At 36.3% G+C, this 21687-nt stretch overlaps 1 protein-coding gene across 19 annotated transcripts in view; it reads left to right on the forward strand.

The window, feature by feature from the left end:
- ZDHHC20 (zinc finger DHHC-type palmitoyltransferase 20) overlaps positions 1-21687 on the forward strand; it is an 84442-nt gene that overhangs the window by 39658 nt on the left and 23097 nt on the right. For all 19 annotated transcript variants that reach the window (XR_005203338.1, XR_005203339.1, XR_005203340.1 and 16 more), the window contains exons 2-7: positions 554-580; positions 4655-4758; positions 12400-12520; positions 16251-16320; positions 17916-17948; positions 19384-19504. Coding sequence is in view for 14 of the 19 variants with exons in the window: in XM_017548167.2 (XP_017403656.2) it covers positions 554-580; positions 4655-4758; positions 12400-12520; positions 16251-16320; positions 17916-17948; positions 19384-19504 (476 nt within the window). In the remaining 5 variants the exon portion in view is untranslated. The remainder of the gene's footprint in view (positions 1-553; positions 581-4654; positions 4759-12399; positions 12521-16250; positions 16321-17915; positions 17949-19383; positions 19505-21687) is intronic.

Below are 21687 nucleotides of genomic sequence, written 5' to 3' on the forward strand. Positions count from 1 at the left end.
AATACAAACAAGATGGAAGAAGACGTAAGAGAGGTAGACACTGAATTACCTTTTCTGTGCTTGGTTTGACTTCTTCAGTATCTAATTATTCAGAGAAAAAGCACTCTAACAATTAACAGGGTAAGTTCCTCTACTTGTTTATTTAGAAAAATGCATTTGTCTTGAGTATAGATTTCACAGAGGTTGATAGGGGTACATCACAGACTGAATAATAAGTTATGAGGGCCATAGAGGATAGTTCTGTTCATTCTGCAGTTGTCATTAAGGAAAGAGCTAAAGAAAACATTGCAGCTATAACCATGTTGATATACTTAAAGTTCTGAAAACATTTAGTGTGACTATAATGTTAATGATAAAGAATTTTAATTTTAGTATTTTAATGTTTTTGGAGTTTTTTAGTGCAATTTTGACTTTGCATTAGTGTGTACGATTTATAACTAAATTTTATTTTCCTGAAAATAATATTAAGATGAATATTCAACCTGAAATAAAACTTACATACAAAATTTTAAATAAATGTTATATTTATTCACTATTTTTTCTTCTGTTCTAGTTACTATCTTTGGAAATGAAGAAAATGGTAAGGCACTTTTCGTTTCAATTTAAGTTAAACGATTAATGATATTTTAATTGGAACATTTCATTTAGTGATGAAGACGTGTGTTTTTGTTTTTTAAAAATAAAATCTCTATCTTCAAATTTTAGTAATTAAAAGGAGTAATAAGGTTGTTTCCAGAACAAGACATTCCATATATTCTCATTTGGTGTTTTTTGTGTAAATTAAAGTACCCATTATTTTGTACAGCATCTAATACCCAAATTTCTTTGTGTATATTTATATAAATATTTCTGCCTCGTATGTTTTTCAAAACTTTTTTAGATTTTTAATATGACTTCTGGCTACATTGAGGAGACAATTCAGCTTTCATGATGTCAGAATTTTATAGATGGTTCTAATTTATGCATTTGTTAAAATTGCACTTTACAATGCACAGATAGTTAATAAAATAACCAGACTGTAAATTTGTAAATTGTATAACAACTAAGTCAAAAAGATAGTGCCTAGAGGGAAAAATCATTTCTCAAAATTTCACTGAGACGAAAGCAAATTTCATAAATCAGTTTTAAACAAAATTTAATTGGACATAAAAAACTCCAGAGGATTTCTAAAATACTTGAACAGAAATTATTAATAAATAGTAATTATTGTTACTGGAGATTAGGCATTAAGTATGTAAATCTTAAATTACCTTTACATTTAATTTCTCAGTAACAGAATAAACAGACTCAATCTTGAACAGCTTATTTTCTTTCTATAAATCAAAAATGTTCCCTGTATGTTGGAAGCACAGATACAGAAAGAAAATTTCAGAAGCTCTTATAAAAGAACTTTTAACTTATATCATTATTCTTGGGGCTATTTTTACTGTGTTTCTCAAAGAGTCTTTCAATACAGTTTTTTGTTGTTTGTTTGTTTTTAAATTCAGTTATAGATGATCTTGAACTTTTAAACACCGAGTTTGGTATTATAGGTTTCAGGTTTTTTTTTTCAGCTTTGATTTAATTTTCTCAGTTAACTAAGATTTTACTTTCTATATTACTTGTAACCAGTGGTTTAATAGCATGTATATTTAACCAGAAGTTTGCCTATTAATAATCACATTGATTTGAATTTAGTGAAAAGCATTGTTTTCTGTTATTCTTTGCTCATTATAATTTAATAACACCACCATCTTTTAAGTACTTACTATATTCTAGGTCTGTGTTAAGAGCTTTATTTTATCTGTTTTTTAACTGAGAATGTATTTTTCAGCAAAACCATTTTGTTTTGTTCTCATGAAGAAAATTAATATCCTAAAAATATATTAAATGTTTTTAAAACTATGAAGAGCATTTTATTTTTACATTTAAAGTTTCTCAAGGTTACCATCTATCTCAAAGTTATACAATAGTGTATAGATGAGGAATAATAAGTTTGATTTAATATGGGGTCTAGGCAAAAATACTTATAAAGGAAGTAAACAAAATGAAGATATCGCAGGATTGAGAAATGGTCTCAGTGTTATCGTAACAGTAGGAGACTAAGTTATTGCACACTTTTCCAAAGGAAAAACAAATGAAGCAATTATTTTTTTGTTTCTGTGAGATGGAGTCTCACTCGGTCTCCCCAGCTGGAGTGCAGTAGCGTGATCTCAGCTAACTGCAACATCTGCTTCCTAGGTTTAGGTGATCCTCCCACCTCAGCCGACCAAGCAGCTGAGATTACAAGTGGGCACTACCATGCCTAGCTAATTTTTTGTATTAGTAGAGGTGAAGTTTTACCATGTTGGCCAGGTTGGTCTTGAACTCCTGACCTCAAGTGATCCGCCCACCTCAGCCTCCCAAAGTGCTCAGATTACAGGCATGAACCACCGCACCCAGCCGAAGCAATGATATTGAGTCCTTTGGGTACACCATGGGGTTCAACCTGGAGAGAACTGACAGGATAGAGAAAGCAGATTTTGAGAAACCGGTTTTTAATGTGTATGACAATGTTAATGGAAACAAAGAGCACATTTGAAAATAGATGGAAGTTGTGGTTAGGATTTTATCTTGGCATCAGATAATGGCTTAGATGGTTTAAGATGATGGTTTAAAACATGGAGGAAACTATAATTTTAGGTAGGACATAGTGAAAAGAACCATAGATTTTTGTCAAACAGATACAGGTTTGAATTCTGGCTTCATCATTTAGTAACTAAGTGACATTGGGCAAAGTATTAAATTCTCTGAGCCTCATTGTTTACATCTGTAAACTGGAATGATACCTTAGAAGACTTACTGTGAGGGTTAGAAATAAGGCATACATTATATGCCTTCTAGTTGACTTTCAGTACATAGAAGTGGTGATTTGAGTACCTATAAATATAAAAATCACCATGTAAATATGGTGACTGTGTAGTCCCACAGTTTTACTAAGATGCATTGGTCATGAGGTTGTAATTATTTCTTAGGAATTTCACAGCCAAGAGGGAAAAGAAACTATGAGCAACATGTTTTACACCAACCATTGAGATGGATTGGAAGCGAGGAGACCAATTGGCTTTTGCAGCAATTCAAAGGATATAGGCAACAATTTATGAACTATGCATGGGCAGTGAAAATAATGATAAAGAGTTCACTTGGAGAGAAATTTTAGGAGCTAGAATTAGTACTATTTGTACTGATTAGCTGTGAAATATAAGGAGTCATTTCAGGCCTGGGTTTCTGCATTGGTCCACTGTGTGACTGAGGTTTCTGTTCTCTGAGATCGGGCATGAACCAATACAATTTCAAAAGAAAAGGATGGGTTGCAACAGGGTTTGTCAACTATTACTATTATTTTATTGAAAAGAACAAGCATTTTTAAAACCAAAAACATAAGGGAAAATAAACCTCAGGCAAAGGAAGGACAGTACTTCAAACCAAATACATGTTAGCTTTTACAAAAGCTTCATTACATTGTTCTTGGCCTTTCTTTTATTTCAGTGCAGACCAGTGAACACATTGTCACTTCTTAAACTTGAAAACCACTGATACAGGGGTTGCACAAAAAGGACCAAATTTTGGAGAAAATAATTAAAATGCCTGGATAAGACTAGTAATAATAACCAGTATTTATGAAGGATTTATTGTGTGCCAGGCATTCTTCTAAGTATTTTGCATGTGTTAGCTCATCAGTATTAAGCAACTAACTTTACTGAAATAAGTGCTTTAATTGAAATGTAACCAAATTATTTGGAGAGTGTACAGTATGAAGGAGTAATGAATTCTGAAAGTAACAGAAAAAACCTTTGTGGAAGTAGTAGCATTTTATCTGAACTTTAAAAATGAGTGCAATTTCAGACTTGTCCGTGTTTGTTATCTTCAGTGGGTTTATGGTGTTGCATTACAAACTGAAAAAGAATTTAAGCATCCAGTAGATAGTTCTTGCTTTTTAAAGAAATCTTGCTTCTTAAAGAAACTACCGCTTCTTTCAAATAGAAAATCTATAGAATACAACAAAAAGCTTAAAATTTTATCAGTGACTTAATATTTGGAGATAGAAATGTTGAAATGTTACATTAATCTACTTAGGAAACTGTTGTGTTAGATATTCAAAATGGCCAAAACTCTTTATTGTTAGCCTGTATTGACCAGGGGAATTAAATTTAGGGTACTTTTTCTAAACAATACAGGGAATGGGTTATTCAGATGTATTCATTATTTATGGTGATTGTAACTTATTTACTTTCAGTTGATAGTTCCTTGGATTTAATGTTCATAGTAATAAATACTGTTTTCAGTAATTTTAAGTCATTTAAAATGACCTTTTGGAGAACTTGAAATACAGTGAGTGAAGAAAGTGTTCCAGCTTAAATTTAACTTCAGCAATTTAATACAACCAAATCTCATCTTAAATCTCATCTAATCTTATAAACCAGACTGATAATCCTTAAATATAGGAACAGAATATTTCTTCGTATCTAGTAATGTTTCCTCTTGCAGGTAAAGTTAATATATTTGATGTTTCAATACATTTTAATTTAATCGTTTATTGGATTCGGCCTCCTGGCCCAATTATTGTGTTTTAATGTAATGCTTTTTCCTGTGTTCACTTGGATTCAACGAACTGTTATTTGTTTTTATTTACCAGGAAAGACCGTTGTTTACCTTGTGGCTTTCCATCTGTTCTTTGTTATGTTTGTATGGTCCTATTGGATGACAATTTTCACATCTCCCGCTTCCCCCTCCAAAGAGGTAAATTTAATGTTGGTAAATTACCAAATGTTTTAACTGATTATGGAATTTTTTTCCCTTGTGTTACCTTTGTTAAAACTTTACATAATGCATGTGTTCTGTTTCCATTCATGAAACTACTTGGTTACTCTGTACTGTGAATGTGAGTCATCAGCCAGTTCTCAGATACAGTCCACTAGCACAGTGTAGAGAAAGTTGAGTGGTATAGAAAACCTTATTACTTTTCTGCCATTCTATGTTTTCTTAAAGACATACTTTATATTACTGGAATAAAAAGTATTAAGGGACAGAATTGAGTTAGGAAAGTAGTTTGTTTTTAGAAACTCTCAGCATTTATATTTTTTCAGGCATGAACAGATATGCTGCAATTAAAAAAGTTTTGTGATGGAAACAAATTGTCTAAGCTATTGTTGCTACACTTTAATATGACTAATGTTTCTTCTAATTGGAGGTTCCATTTGGAAAATAATATAGGTAAACATTTATGTGGAGTAAGTTTTATGATCAGTATGTGTCTTACCTTGCCATAGCTGACTGAATTCTTCCTTCACCGAAAATTTCATAAAGCAAGATGGTTAAGAATATATCCTTTAGAGTTAGAATTGTTTCAGTTTGATTTTTTGCTCTAACAATTTAATCTCTCCAAGCTTCTTTACTGGGTCCACTTCTTTTCAAAAAGTGGAGCTAACAATTGTGCCTGTCTCGTAGGATGTTTGTAAAGATTGTGAGATTTTTTCAGTTAAAGCTTTTATTTATTTATTTATTTGATGGAGATTCACTCTTGTCACCCAGGCTGGAGTGCAATGGCACGATGTTGGCTCACTGCAACCTCCACCTCCCAGGTTCAAGCGATTCTCCTGCCTCAGCCTCTTAAGCAGCTGGGATTACAGGTGCATACCACCAGGCCTGGCTAATTTTTGTAGTTTTAGTAGAGACAGGATTTTCCCATGTTGGTCAGGCTGGTCTTGAACTCCTGGCCTCAGGTGATCCACCCTCCTTAGCCTCCAAAGTGTTGGGATTACAGGCGTGAGCCTCCGCGCCTGGCCTAAGCTTTTAAAATAGTAGTGTACCTGCCACATTGTTAGGACTCAAATATTAGATGATCGTGATGATGTAATTATTTCTCTTTGTGTTAAATTTATAAAAATCATTAAAAATTGTAGACCATAAATTTAAAAATAGTATCAACTCCTATTTGACTTTGCAGTGAAGAGCAGAAAGTATGCATATGTGTACACACCTGTGTAACCACCACCCAAGTCAAGAACAGAACATTACCAGAACCCCATCAACCCCCTGATGCTTCCTTTCAGTCATCCACTTCATAAGAAGCCACTCTCTTGCTTTCTAACAGCATAGATTAGCTTTGCCTGTTTTTTTGTACTAAATATAAATGGAGTTTTGTAGTTTTATACTAGTGTGTGTATGTGTGTAATCATATGTGTGTGTGTATGTGTATGTGTGGCTTTTTTCATTAACATTCTATTTGTAAGATTCATTTGTGTTACATGTAGTTGCAGATCATTCATTCTCATTGTTAGTATTCAGTTGTAGTATGTAACACAATTTATTTATTGGGTCTACTGTTGATGAGCATGTGGGTAGCCTCCAGCTTAGAGCTGTTAGAAACAGGGCTGCTGTAAACATCGTAGTGCATGTCTCTCGGATAATATATATGTAGTCTTTTGGGTAGATGCCTAGGAGTAGAACTACTGTACATACATTTAACATTAGCAGGTAACCATACAGTCTTTTGCCTGCTTTTTCTACTAGATGCTTTTGTTTTAAAAGGTAAAGTAAACTATAAATCATACTTAAGTATTGCTTCAAATATATTCATCAGGCATTTGGTACTAATTAGTCAACCCTTAAAGTTATATTACAAGCTATCATCCATTGCTTAATCTTGAAATTGAAAAGGACTTAATTTTATTTTATCAATTACTAGTAGTGACTATTGAAAACATAACGTGTAAAAAGTAAATAATTCTCATTACAGGAAATAAGAAATAGAATAAGAAAAATAATCGGTAGTACTTTTCAGAAGCAATATAATGTGGAGGCTAAGAATGCAGGCCAGGCGTGGTGGCTCATGCCTATAATCCAGCATTTTGGGAGGCTGAGGCAGGCAGATCGCTTTAGCCCCCAACTTTGACATCAGCCTTGGCAATGTAGAAAACCCCATCTGTACAAAGAATACAAAAATTAGCTGGGCGTGGTGGCATGCACCTCTAGTTCCAGCTACTCCAGAGGCTGAGGTAGGAAGATCACTGAGCCCAGGAAGCTTAAGCCTCCAATGAGCCATGATCACACCATTGCGTTCCAGCCTGTGCAGCAGAGTGAGACCCTGTCTCAAACAGCAACAATACCAGAGATTCTGGACTAAGCAACAACAGCAATACCACACAGAGTCTGGACTAAAACTGCCAAAATTCAGCTTGTACCTCTGCAGCCTACTAGCTGTGTTAGCTGTGTTACTTTGGAGACTTTCCTTAGTTGATCCCTCCTCTGTAAGGTGAGGGTGATATTAGTACCCACCTCATAGGATAACTATAAGAATTGAGCAAATTAATAATCTGTGTGATTAATAGTGTATAATTAATATATGGAATTAATAGTGTATATAAAGGGCTCAGAATACTTAGCACATAATAAGTACCATCAAAATGTTATATATATATTTTTTGGTGGCGGCTTTAGCATATTGCATCCATTATCATTCAGCCCAGAGCTTAAGCCTTTACATCCACTTCCCTTTCATTCTCCCTTACTCCTATAAGTTAATCTGACGCCCAAGCCTGTATCCAGTGACGTTGCTATGGCATGCTCCATTTGCCCTGTCATAGAATTTATCATCTGGTATTGTAATTGCCTGTTTACTAATATGCATCACATTATTAAATTGTAAATTTTGTGAGGGCAGAGATATTTCCGTTGCATTTTTCACTATATCCCTTCCACACTATCCGGCACATAGTAGATTTTCAGTAACTGTTAAATGAATTAATTATTAAATCATCATGGGCCAGCTAAGCTAAGCTCTAGGAACAACCAAGAACAGGAATTTAAGATTCTCTTTGTCACTGAGCTTACAGTGTGCTGACTGAGGTAGCCCTGTATAAGCAATTATAAAGCAGTGAGGTTGGTGTTAATGTAATACCAAGCTCGCAGCTTTATTAGGAGGATCTGTCAGCTCAGAGGTTGATGCTGATGTAATACCAAGCTCACAGCTTTTATTAGGAGGATTCTGTCAGCTCAGAGGTTAGAGCAATGCTTGGGGAGCTAGGTCTATGGGAATTGATTGGGTCTAAAAAGCAAAAATGGGCTGGGCATGGTAGCTCACATCTGTAATCCCAACACTTTGGGAGGCTAAGGTGGGTGGATCACCTGAGGTCAGGAGTTCAAGGCCAGCCTGACCAACATGGTGAAACCCCATCTCTACTGAAAATACAAAGTTAGCCAGGTGTGGTGGCGTGCGCCTGTAATCCCAACTGCTTGGGAGGCTGAGGCGGGAGAATTGCTTGAACCTGGGAGGCAGAGGATACCGTGAGCCAAGATCACACTGTTGCATTCCAGACTGGGCAACAAGAGTGAAACTCTGTCTTAATAATAATAACAAAAAGCAAAAACTATAAGTCTTTAAGGAAGTTAAGTTGTAAATACAAGTGTGGTGTCTTTTGTTCATTGTTTCAATCAAGTACTTCTTGGCAACCCACTGGATGTCAGATTGTGCTAGGCTAAACGGTAAAGACAGACAGTAAACAAAATAATTGTAAACTGTGATAAATTTAGAAAAAGAACAGGGTAATGTGATAGAGTATAACAAAATAAAAGCTCCTTGAGGGGAGAAAAAGCTACTTGAGATAGTGTAGTCAAATAAATCTCCAAGAAAGTGGCATTTAAGCTGAGATCTTCAAAGTATCTCTTCCACTAAGCTTTTTGAAGGAAAACTCTTTGTTATTTATTTCTGTATCCCCATTACCTAGAATCAGACCTTGAATATAACAGGCAGATTGATAAAGACTTAAATGAAGGAAGGGTGAGGAGGAGGCAGCATGTGAATAGCTGATAGGCATCTCCCATCACCAAGTGTCATCTTTTCTAAAAGAAAATACAGTCTCATCACTTCTCTGACTACAATCCTACAGAGTTTGCCAATTAGCTATAAGATAAAGCTCATGTTCGTTTGCATGGTACACCAAGTCCCTTCATGAACTAAAATCTTGCTAACTTAATCTTCACTGTTTCTTCATGGAACTCTATACTCAGGCAGTGTATTGAGCTGAATATACTGAATAATTTTCACATCCTTGTGCTTTCTGTATGCTGTTCCTTTTGCCAAGATTTTCTTTTCTTTATCTTTCTGGAAGATTCCCATTTATCTTTCAAAACTTAGGTACACTGCCTTCAAAAAACTTCCTTTGCTATCTCTCACTACATCCCAAGGGAGCTTTTATCATACCTTGTAATATATTATTAATGTTGTACTTTATGCTGATTTATGTTTCGTAATTCTTTATTTATATGGCTTTCTTACTAGACTATAGAAATATACTTTTTCAAGGCAAGGATTGTTTTTAATTCATCTTTGGATCTCTGAAATCTGGGACAGCACCTCACTCTAAATTGGCATTTAATATATATTTAAGTAGAACTGTCTGAACACTGAATTTAAGGTAATAGAATTTCATACTTTTAATTCTGTTCACTAGTTTTGAATGGAAAGACAAACTTCTAGTACTAATTCAAATTTTACAATCTATTTGAATTTTTGTTTTGTTCCATTCCTCATGTAAAATTCCGATGTCTCTTGAAATTTTCATTTGGTTTAAGCTTTTCATAATTGTATAACCTTCATTTGTAAGGAAAAGTAATGATGTTGAGTAGCAGTGGAGAGGCCTAAGGCCTGGGATACTACTGCAGACTTAGGAATAGGACAGCCCAGGGAAATATGTTGAATTTTTTTTTTTTTTTTTTTTTGAGATGGAGTCTTGCTCTGCCGCCCAGGCTGGGTTGCAGTGGTGCAATCTCAACTCTGCCTCCCAAGTTCAAGTGATTCTCTTGCCTCTTCCTCCTGAGTAGCTGGGATTACAGGCACGCACCACCACGCCCAGCTAATTTTTGTATTTGTAGTAGAGACAGGGTTTCACCATGCTGGTCAGGCTGGTCTTGAACTCCTGACCTTGTGATCTACCTGCCTCGGCCTCCCAAAGTGCTGGGATTACAGGCGTGAACCACCTTGCCCAGCCAATATGTTGAAATTTTATAAGGAATCTGCAAAATTTGGTCAGAACATCTTCTGTTCAAACATATTTAACATGTTACCATGTGATTTTATACTCTACTATGAATATGCAAGAGACACATAATGTCAGGAAAGAACTTCCTAACGAATTAAAATTCTCTTAAAAGAGAACATGCCATCTTGCAAAATTGAAAAATATTTCTCTGAAAGTATTCAAGAGGAGCCCAATCTGTCAGAAATGTCTGAAGGTCCCTGCTTTTGATGGAAGGTTAGATAAGGGACCTTCATTGTCTTTAAGACTTTTTCATCATTAAGATTATGTGAGTCTTACCTGACTTCTTACTGTCCTGTTCACCTGTCCATGTTGCTTCTTGTCCCCCATAAGTAATTTGGGGGTTTCTTGTGCCATTCACAATATGATTGTAGAAGCCGAGCTAGGTAATCTAAACAGACTCTTCTATTTCCTAAAGTTTGATGTTTTAGTTAGGTTAGAGTAATAATCTGTAAAAAGCAAAAGCATTTATTTTAAATTGTAATGTAAATTTTCCTCTGAAAATGCACCAGAGTAGAACACGGAAGACACCTGTATTTTACTGTTGGCTCTGCCCGTAGTTCTGCAGTCTTAGAAAATTGCCTAAGTCTCTTAGAATCACAGTTTCTTCAACTCAGAGCTCTCTCTACTATGCCAAGTTGTTGCCTTGTTTATAGCAGAATACCACGTTATTAAGCTAATACTATTAGCAATGATGGGGCAGCAAGAGACATTTTGGTATTTGAGCTAGCAACTAGATCAAATACTCCTTAAACATGAAAAGTCATGATTCCTTAGGGCTTTTTAAGCAGAACGCTTAAAAAGTAAATAAAAATAAAAAAAGTAAATAAAAAACGCTACAAGTAAATAAAAATTGAGGAATAGTGTTATTAAAATGTAAAACACAATGAAGAGCAAGTCTCAAGCAGTTCTTAGTTTTTTTTTTTTTTTTTTGAGACGGAGTTTCGCTCTTGTTACCCAGGCTGGAGTGCAATGGCCCGATCTCAGCTCACCGCAACCTCCGCCTCCTGGGTTCAGGCAATTCTCCTGCCTCAGCCTCCTGAGTAGCTGGGATTACAGGCGCGCGCCACCATGCCCAGCTGATTTTTTGTAGTTTTTAGTAGAGACGGGGTTTCACCATGTTGACCAGGATGGTCTCGATCTCTTGACCTCGTGATCCACCCGCCTCGGCCTCCCAAAGTGCTGGGATTACAGGCTTGAGCCACCGCGCCCGGCCGCAGTTCTTAGTTTAAAAAAAAAGTCTGTGAAATAAAGACTGATAGAAATTTGCAGTTCCTGGTAACATGAAATTGAGGTCTAAAACTTAGGATCCTTGAGATGTTGGGATGACATATGAAAAGAACAATTAAACAAGTACTCTGAAGGAAAAATGCTATTAAGAGAAATGAACCAGAGGCTGGCCGCACATGGGAACAAACACTTAGAAATGAAAACAAGAAATGGCACTATAAAGGAATCTCTCCTGGAAAAAAGGCGGCTATGCTTACCTTGACAATCCTTGATAATTCTGGTGAAAGTAGTCCTATGGATTACCTTTTTAAAAGCTAAAAATGTTTTTTTAAAAAAAGACTCATTGAGTTTCTTGAGACATTTGGCTAAAAATTGGTGGGATCCATGCCTGTGATTTAGCCTCTCACCCAAAACAAGTAAAACTTTGGACATTCTTCCAAAAATTAAAAATCTCTTGACAGCAACTTTTAAACAACTAAAATTTTTACTAATGGAGACTATATATTAAGCCTTTCTTGTGTAGAAATGTAATTTTATTTGTGAAAGACAAAGATGCAAAAATATTTAATTCATGTTCTTTGCCATCTGGTGAGGAGGGCAGATTTTTTTTTTTTTTTTTTCCTGAGACGGAGTTTTGCTCTTGTTGCCCAGGCTGGAGTACAATGGTGCAATCTCAGGTCACTGCAACCTCCACCTCCCGGGTTCAAGTGATTCTTCTGCCTCAGCCTCCTGAGTAGTTGGGACTACAGGTATGCGCCACCATGCCTGGCTAATGTTTTTGTATTTTTATAGAGATGGGGTTTCTTCATGTTGGTCAGGCTGGTCTTGAACTCCCTACCTCATGTGATCTGCTCACCTCAGCCTCCCAAAGTGCTGGGATTACAGGCATGAGCCACCACACCCGGCCCAAATATTTTTTAATATGCCAAAGGTATGTAGTTTTTTTAAAATATACTTGATTTATCTACTTGCTAGTTAAGAAGTTTGAAGACAAGTTTTGCCTTTGTAAAATATTTTTTGGTTTTCTTTTTCTGTTCTAGATAAAACTTTTTCTGAGCATGATAATGAACATCATGGAAGTTAAAAAGTTTAATGGTTCTCTTTCCTTTTATAGTTCTATTTATCCAATTCTGAAAAGGAACGTTATGAAAAAGAATTCAGCCAAGAAAGACAACAAGACATTTTGAGAAGAGCAGCAAGAGCTTTACCTATCTATACCACATCAGCTTCAAAAAGTAAGAATAAGAAATCTTAAGCTTCCATTTTCAAATGATTTTTAAAAATATGTTTATTTCTGCCTGGATATATTTGCATGGTTTGACTATTAAATGGATACTGTTATTGCCATAAATAATAACTAGCAACAAGACTTTCCTGTTTAATGTGGTATTTCAGATGCAGAAATAGATAAATATATAAATAAATCAATATAAATTATTTAAGGGGCTCACTTTAATAGGAATCTCTTCTGTACTTGTTTTTCTCCCCCAGCTCAACTTTCATGGCTAAAATTTTTAATTATTATTCTTAGTAAACTGTCATTTGGAAGTCTGAATTTGAGTATTGTGTGTCATCACTGAGTAATAAAAAAAAAATTCAAGAATGTGCTAAAAAATAGGGAACAGTAAAAGACACAAATAGGAAGAAACTTGTTCAGGTGTAGAAGGCTAATATTCTGAGAGTCAGGCCGTGAGCTCAGGTTTGTCTAGTTCTAAAGCCCTTGGTGTTTCCTCTGTACTAACGCCTCCATTGAGATCCAGGACCATAACAACAGCTTCCTGTTCCTAGCTTGTAATCTTATGATATCGAGGAGAATATGAGTGACTAGTCATTTAAATACAGGAAATGGCTTTATTTTGTTTATTTATTTTTAATTTTTTGGTTTTTAGGAAATTGTTTTAAATTATATATTATATACCTCATTAATTGATTTAAATACCAGGTAATGATTGCAGCTTAACAGTTATTCTGTTTACATGTGTGAACTCATTTGGACTTCACAACAACCTTATGAAGTGTACACTATAGTTTCCATTTTACAGATGAGGAAACTAAGGCACAGTGAGGTTAAGTAACTTGTTCAAAGTCATATAGCTAGTATAAAAAAACAACAGGTGTTTAAGTCCAGGTAGTCTGCCTCTTCAACCCACTAAGCTTCTAAACTCCAACACAAAATTACCTTTGTGTAACTATGTACAAATTGTGACTCAAGAAAATTTAAAGTGTCTAAAAGATTTTAGGAGGGGATATTTGACTGATCGCCCTTTTTGCATAACTGATACAGTATAGAATGAAAACATGGATTACAGATCAAACCCCAGCTTTTCAAACCTTACTAATGCAGTGCAAGTCACGTAAACTTTCTAAGCACTAACTTCCTCATTTTAAGATAAGGATAATAATATTTACATGACTGGGTTAGTGGAAATATTAAATGAGACAATATATGTAAAGTACTTAGCATAGCTCTTTGTGTAGCAAGAGTGGCGGGGAACAAACCTCTCAAACACTGAACTGAGGAAGGAAGTGTTTTTTTTTATTCAGCCAGGAGCTGCAGGAGGCTACCACCTTATTTACTGAGCTCCCCAAGTTGCACCTTTTTCCCCCTTTTATCGGCTTACAATGCTAAAGGGGAAACTGAGGCGGAACTATGTTATTGTCCATTTGCTGGACATCTGACCTTAAAATCTTTTGGCTTCATTGATTTGCTAATTCATATGCAGCACAAGTGGGAACCAGCAAGGGAGTGGGGCTTACAGAGACAAGACAAAAGTAACAAGCTGTTTATTGGCAGAAGGGTTTCCAGGAGGGAGCCTGGTTTGTGGAGACGTGGAGGGCGTAAACTACTGATGGGCTCTAGCTGGCAGAGATAGCATTTATTTGCAGCTTTTTCAAGGTTAACAGATAGCAGAGAGCTGGGGACTATTTTTAGTTATTTTCCCAGCTCTTTGGTATTTTATTTTATTTTTTCCTTCTTTGCCCCCCTTCCCATCTGGAAAAGAGGGGAGGGAGGAGGTGAAATTGAAGGAGGCGAGAGAGTCTCCCCTCTCATTTGCATTTAATAATACATTTCCAGTAAATTTTTTTTTTTTTTTTTTTTTTAATGAGCAGAAGTTGGACAGAGATGGGAGGGAAACTTCTTATAAATCATGTAATTGTATATAATTTTGTTTTTTTTGAGATGGAGTCTTGCTCTGTCATCGCCCAGGCTTGAGTACAATGGTGCAGTCTTAGCTCACTACAACTTCTGCCTCCAGGATTCAAACAGTCTCCTGCAGCTGGGATTACAGACACATGCTACCACACCCGGCTAATTTTTGTATTTTTAGTAGAGATGGGTTTCACCATGTTGGCCAGGCTGGTCTCAAATTTCTAGCCTCAAGTGATCTGCCCGCCTCAGCTTCCCAAAGTGCTGGGATTACAGGCGTGAGCCACCATGCCTGGCCTAGTATTTTATTTTCCCTTGATTATAGATCTTTTAGGTGGTCTGCATCTAGGGCCTTACTTCCTTCTAGTGAATTCCAGGTAGCAGCTTTCATTCTCCCTAGACTTTTTGTCATTTTGCCTTCTTGAAACACTTTCCTCTTGTGTTTTTCTGTAGTATTATACTTCAGCTTTTGTATCCTGGTATGATTGTTGTTCTTCTTTCCACATTTGTTTTCTCCTATGTCTTAACTTCACAAAGGTGCCTGACCCCATTTTTTCTGTACTGTCCTTTCAACTGTTATTTTTAGCCGTGGAATTCTAACACCACCATGTGGTGATCATTTGCTTATTGTGCCTGAGTGACACAGCGACACTCCATCTCGAAAAAAAAAAAAAAAATTCTCTTTCTCCCTGATAGACATGTCTCACTAACTTGCTTCTTTCAATTTCATTTTTCTCATATGTTTCTAAAATTACAATTCCCCAATGTTTCCTTCCCTGCTATCTATACTATCACTGTCTAATACACTGTTTATTTTGTTGACTTATTTATTACTCTCCATCTCTTCCTGTGAAATGAAAGGTCCTTGAAAGCATAAGCAATATCTAGCACCTAGCAGGTGTTCCGTACATTTTAAATGAGCATATGTATTGGGCAACAGTAGTATATATTAGGATTTAGTAGAAAACATTTCAGAGTTTTTATTCAAAAATAAATTCACAATTTTACTGTTTATCTGGAGTAGGGATGGCAGATAAAAAGTGGGTTTTTTTTTTTGTTTTTTAATAAAGCTATTTCAGAATTTCAAAAACAGAATCCCACAGGATACCTTAAAGTCTAAATTTTGAAATACCCTAGGCATTGTGGCATAATTTAAAAAAAACACTGGACTTGGGACTTATTAAATCTTGAGTTCTGGTCTAATTCTGCTCCTCACCCTGCTGTTTGACCTTGTACAAGTCATTTATTTGCCCTGCATCTACTTTTCATCTAAAAATTGCTGGACAAATCATATTCTGATATTCTCTTTTATCTCTTGACATTTTGATTTGAGAAGCTCTCTAGTATAATGCATTTTGATATTGTTTTAAAATTATTAGTTGTCAATTACCGATTACCCAGAAGTTGTTTATTTAAAAAAACAAAACAAAACAAAACAAAAAAACAAGTTTTGGCTGGGTGCAGTGGCTCACGCCTGTAATCCCAGCACTTTGGGCGTCCAAGGCAGATGGATCACCAGAGGTCGGGAGTTGGAGACCAGCCTGACCAACATGAAGAAACCCCATCTCTATTAAAAATACAAAATTAGCCATGTATGGTGGCACATGCCTATAATTCCAGCTACTCAGGAGGCTGAGGCAAGAGAATCACTTGAACCCAGGATGTGGTGGTTGTGGTGAACCAAGATTGCACGCCATTTCACTCCAGCCTGGGTAATGAGAGAAACTCTGTCTCAAAAAAAGAAAAAGCAAGTTTTAATGTCAAATTTGTTAAGTTTTTACATCGTTCAACATCTTCCTTTTACTTCTTTCACACAGCTATCAGATATTGTGAAAAATGTCAGCTGATTAAACCTGATCGGGCGCATCACTGCTCAGCATGTGACACGTAAGTGTTACTCACATGTATGCTTAATTATTTATCTAGTCATGGAAATCAGTCATGGGAGAGTACAAGGGGAAGGAACATTTTATATGCTTTACACTCGAGAAGGACACTTCATCCTCTCCCATTATTTGCTGTGCATACAGGGCAGACAAAAATATTGACAAAAGCTGGAATATACTCACACGTTTTCTTTGCTAACAGTTCCTATACCAGTTAATAGAATTTTCTTGAGCTTTATGCTGTCTTCCTTGTGCTTAATATAATATTGATGAACAAGTATTAATAAACCCCTTGAGAAAGATAACTTTATTTTTTGGATTAAAAAGGCCATGATGACAGTTTTATTTTTATTATTGATGTTGATATTAAAACAAAAAAAAACCACCATGGCAGTTTCATTGTTGTTTTCAATTACCATCGGTGACTTCCCAGAAAAATTTGAAAAAATTCAGTCTTTGAGCACATGTAAGGAGATAGTATGTTGAAGGGAAAGATCACTAATTTGGGAATCCAGCTAATCCTTGACTTTTAGTAACACAAGTTACTTAACTTTCCGAGTATTAGATTACTCATTTTGTTATGTTATTTGAGATAATCTGTGGTCTAACTTCATATAAATATAAAACACATAGCCAGGTGAGGTGGCTCACCCCTGTCATCCCAGCACTTTGAGAGGCTGGAGTTCAAGACCAGCCTGCTCAATATGGTGAAACCCCATCTCCACTAATAATACAAAAAAAAAAAAACAAACCAGTTGAGCGTAATGGTGCACACCTGTAGTCCCAGCTACTTGGGAGGCTGAGGCAGAAGAATTGCTTGAACCCAGGAAACAGAGGTTGCAGTGAGCTGAGATCATGCCACAGCACTCCAGCCTGGGTGACAGAGCAAGACTTCATCTCAAAAAAAAAAAAAAAGAACACATATTCTAGTAGGGAGGCAAATCTGGGGTTTGATTTTTTTTTTTTTTTCCTTATTACAGAATATAGTAGTGCTTATGCATGGGATAAAATTTTATAGAGTATGTGGAAAAAAGCATCTTCAAGCCCATCAGTGTTAATATTTTGGCCTATTTCCTTCTGAACTTTTGTTTTTATGACTTGCATATGTTTAAAATAACGGGGGCCATCTGTATTGCATGTTATCTCCTTCAGCTAATTTGTTAGCTGGACCTGTCATATACCAAGTACTGTGCACCTGATAGGAATTTTGTTTTTCAGGACAGGGTCTCACTATGTCAGCCAGGCTAGTCTCAAACTCCTGACTTCAAATGATTCTACTGCCTCAGCCTCCCAAAGTGCTGGGACTATAGCAGGAGCCACTGTGCCCAGCCCAGATCTAAATATTAAAGTATCACTTGATGTGGCCTAAGGCAGCTGAATATGTTCAGCTGAATTCCCAGTATAAAAATTAACGACTTTTTACCTATGAACATTGTGTGGAAGTATCAGAAATTATCACTAACCTAGTTTCTGGGTTGATTCTCTTAAGATACAGTTGTAAAGGGAAAATTTTAAGTCAAATAAAAGAAAATTATGAGAAGTTAGAATTAGAAGAATTTTTCTGCATGGATTTTCTTATGCTTGTTTGTTTCCTAGATGTGTTCTTAAGATGGATCATCATTGTCCTTGGTATGTATTAAAAAATAGAAGAAATTGCATAAGGGGGTAGGAAAGAGAATTTAGAGTAACTCCAGTATTCCTAAATTTTGAAGTCCAGTTTACTCATAGATATTAAGATTAAGCTCTTTATATATATGCATATATTTGTATGTACACATTTATATTAAATGGTCTCCATTAAAAATGCCTGCTGATGTTAATCCAAATAACACCGTATTAAGAATTAACATTAAAATTCCACATTCCTTATAGAATTTATTAAATGTACACATTCACAGTTAAGACACCACTCTCAACTTCCCAAATGACCCATTTCTAGGTAGTAATGATTAAGTTTTCTGATTTGTCTTTTTTTGTGTTTCTTTGATTTGTTTTATTTTATTTTGGAAACAGGGTCTCTGGTTGCCCAGGCTGGAGTACAGTGGCATGATCTTGGCTCGCTGCATCCTCGATCTTCTGGGCTTAGGTGATTTTCTCACCTCAGTCTCAAGTAGCTGGGACTGCAGGCATGCACCACCATGCCTGGCTAATTTTTTGTATTTTTTTTTTTTTTGAGTCGGAGTTTCGCTCTTGTTACCCAGGCTGGAGTGCAATGGCGCAATCTCGGCTCACCGCAACCTCTGCCTCCTGGGTTCAGGCAATTCTCCTGCCTCAGCCTCCTGAGTAGCTGGGATTACAGGCATGCGCCACCATGCCCAGCTGATTTTTTGTATTTTTAGTAGAGACGGGGTTTCACCATTTTGACCAGGATGGTCTCGATCTCTCGACCTCGTGATCCACCCGCCTCGGCCTCCCAAAGTGCTGGGATTACAGGCGTGAGCCACCACGCCCGGCCCAATTTTTTGTATTTTTAATAGAGACGGGAATTTGCCATGTTGCCCAGCTGGTCTTGAACTTCTGGTCTCAAGCAATCCACCTGCCTTGGCCTCCCAAAGTACTAGGATTACAGGCATGAACCACTGTACCACTCCAGTTTGTCTTTTTAAATTATTACGTTTTAATTATTTTAAAAGCCACCTGGACAACATGGTGAAACCCCATCTCTACTAAAAATACAAAAATCAGCCAGGTCTTGTGGTGGGTACCTGTAGTCCCAGCTACTCAGGAGGCTAAGACAGGAGAATCAATTGAACCTGGGAGGCAGAGGTTGCAGTGAGCTGAGATCCCACCACTGCACTCCAGCCTGGGCAACAGAGCGAGACTCTCATAAGATTTACCATCTTAACTATTTCTTAGGCTACAGTTCAGTAGTGTTAAGTATGTTTAAATTGTTGTGCAATTAATCTCCAGAACTTTTTCATCCTGCAAAACTGAAATTGTGTTGCATTAAAGAGCCCTCCATGCCCCCACCACATCAGCCCCTGGCAACCTCCATCCTACTTTCTATTTCTGTGAATTTGTGATTTGTCTTACTTTTACAATGTAGCTTTCTTTATTTTTCCAGGGTGAATAACTGTGTGGGATTTTCTAATTACAAATTCTTCCTGCTATTTTTATTGTATTCTCTATTATATTGCTTTTTCGTGGCTGCAACAGTTTTAGAGTACTTTATAAAATTTTGGACGGTAAGTCTTTTTTTGTATCTTGAAACATGTATTTAAGACTTTCAGATGCTATCTTTCTAACAAATTACTTCATTTTTTATGACAAGTAGATATACTTTAGTTTAATTTTGCAAGTTAGAATTTATAATGGATCAGAGGACAGATAAGCTACAATTTACCTTCATATACACACACATGTTTATTTGTAAATAAATGTATATTAAACAGGATATAGTGAGCCTCTATTAGTGATCCAAATTATTTTCACCTACATTCTCACAGAGACATATTAATTTTAGGGAAATAAATTGCTTTTCTTTGAGTCAGTGAGACTTATTGCAATTTTATGGTAATATAATCTATAAAGACAGGAAGCAGTTTAGTGGTTGGCTCAGCCTCAGGCAGCCACTAAACTGCTTCCTGTCTTTATAGATTTTACAGCATTTCTTAAAATGGCAAATGAATGAAAACAATAAAATGTCTTATCAACTGAGGTCTCCTTAAACAATGATGTATCTATACAAAAGAATACAATGCAGCTTAAGAAAGAATAAGGAAGCTCTTTATAACAAATGATGTGAAGTGACCTTTGAGATCTATTATTAATGTGAATAAAACAAGGCACAGAAGAATGCATATAGTATGCTGCACAGCAAAATAATGTGTATATGTCTTGGATATGTCTTATCTGGAAGAATGCAGTAAAAAATTCCTAATGGTGGTTGCCTTTGGGCAGGGCACTTAAAGGGACACATGCTTTTTTACAGTTATCCTTTGAATTATGTATAACATGGACAAATAGTAATGTATTCAAAACAGATAAATATAGCTTTAAAATTTTTCTGGTATGGAAGTATATATTTTTTGGGGAAAACTACCAAAAACATTGAAAGTAACTGCCTCTTGGAAGTGAGAGAACTGCTGTTTTTCATTAATAACTTTTTAGCATTAGTTTAATTTTGTCTGTGCATGTACCATTTTAATAAAATCAAGAAATTATTTAATTTAATTTTATTTTTTTGGATGGAGTCTCACTCAGTCACCCAGGCTGGGGTGTACTGGTGTGATCTCCTCTTACTGTAACATTTGCCTCCTGGGTTCAAGTGATTCTCCTGCCTTAGCCTCCCCGAGTAGCTGGGATTACAGGTGCCCACCACAATGCCCAGCTAATTTTTGTATTTTCAGTAGAGGCAGGGTTTCACCATGGTTGGCCAAGCTGGTCTCCAACTCTTGACTTCAAGTGATTCACCTACCTCGGCCTCCCAAAGTGGTGGAATTACGAGCGTGAGCCACCATGCCCAGCCAAGAAATAATTTCAAAGTAAATAAAAACTTTCTCCTTCATTTAAACTCTCTCTTTAAGTTTCAAGGTAATATTCATTCCTTTCTCTTTCCCCATTAGCCCTTTAAATATAGATTCAGTCCTGGGCCGTCTCACTGTTGGTTCTCTCCAGCTTGTTTCTGGGTTATTGCGTGTACTCCTGTGGCATTCACAGTCGCTGTTCCTAGCTCTAGCTCTCACATGGCCGGAGTCCAGTCTCCCGTTTCCAGTTGCTATTTATTGAACCAGCAAACATGAGGGAGACACCATAAAAATCAGCACGTCAGAAACCACCCTCATTTTCTTTTCACTGTTCTTTCTATGTTTATCTGATTGACTGGAACAAAATCTGTACAAATCTGTCAGTTTCCAGGCCATAAAAACTAATAGCATCTTGGAATTATTGTTACTCCCTTATGAAACTGAAGTATAGAATCAGTGTGGTATACTAGGAAAAAAAAAATGAACTTTGTGGCCGCGCGTGGTGGCTCACGCCTGTAATCCCAGCACTTGGGAGACTGAGGCCAGCGGATCACAAAGTCAGGAGATTGAGACCATCATGGCTAACACCAAATCATTATATTGCAGATCTTTCATGTGTTGAATGGTCATGTTTCTATATTTCTTTGGAAAAATGTCTGATCCAGCTTAGTTTTCATTTTCGAATCAGGTTTTTTAAATGTTTAATTTTAGTAATTTCTATATATTCTGTGTATTAATCTCTTATTAATACACAGAATATATAGAAATTACTAAAAGTGAAAAAAAGTGAAACCCAGGCCGGGCGCGGTGGCTCAAGCCTGTAATCCCAGCACTGTGGGAGGCCGAGGCGGGTGGATCACGAGGTCAAGAGATCGAGACCATCCTGGTCAACATGGTGAAAC

Source organism: Cebus imitator, unplaced genomic scaffold (assembly GCF_001604975.1).
Source record: "Cebus imitator isolate Cc_AM_T3 unplaced genomic scaffold, Cebus_imitator-1.0 Scaffold204, whole genome shotgun sequence".
Taxonomy (NCBI): Eukaryota; Metazoa; Chordata; class Mammalia; order Primates; family Cebidae; genus Cebus; species Cebus imitator.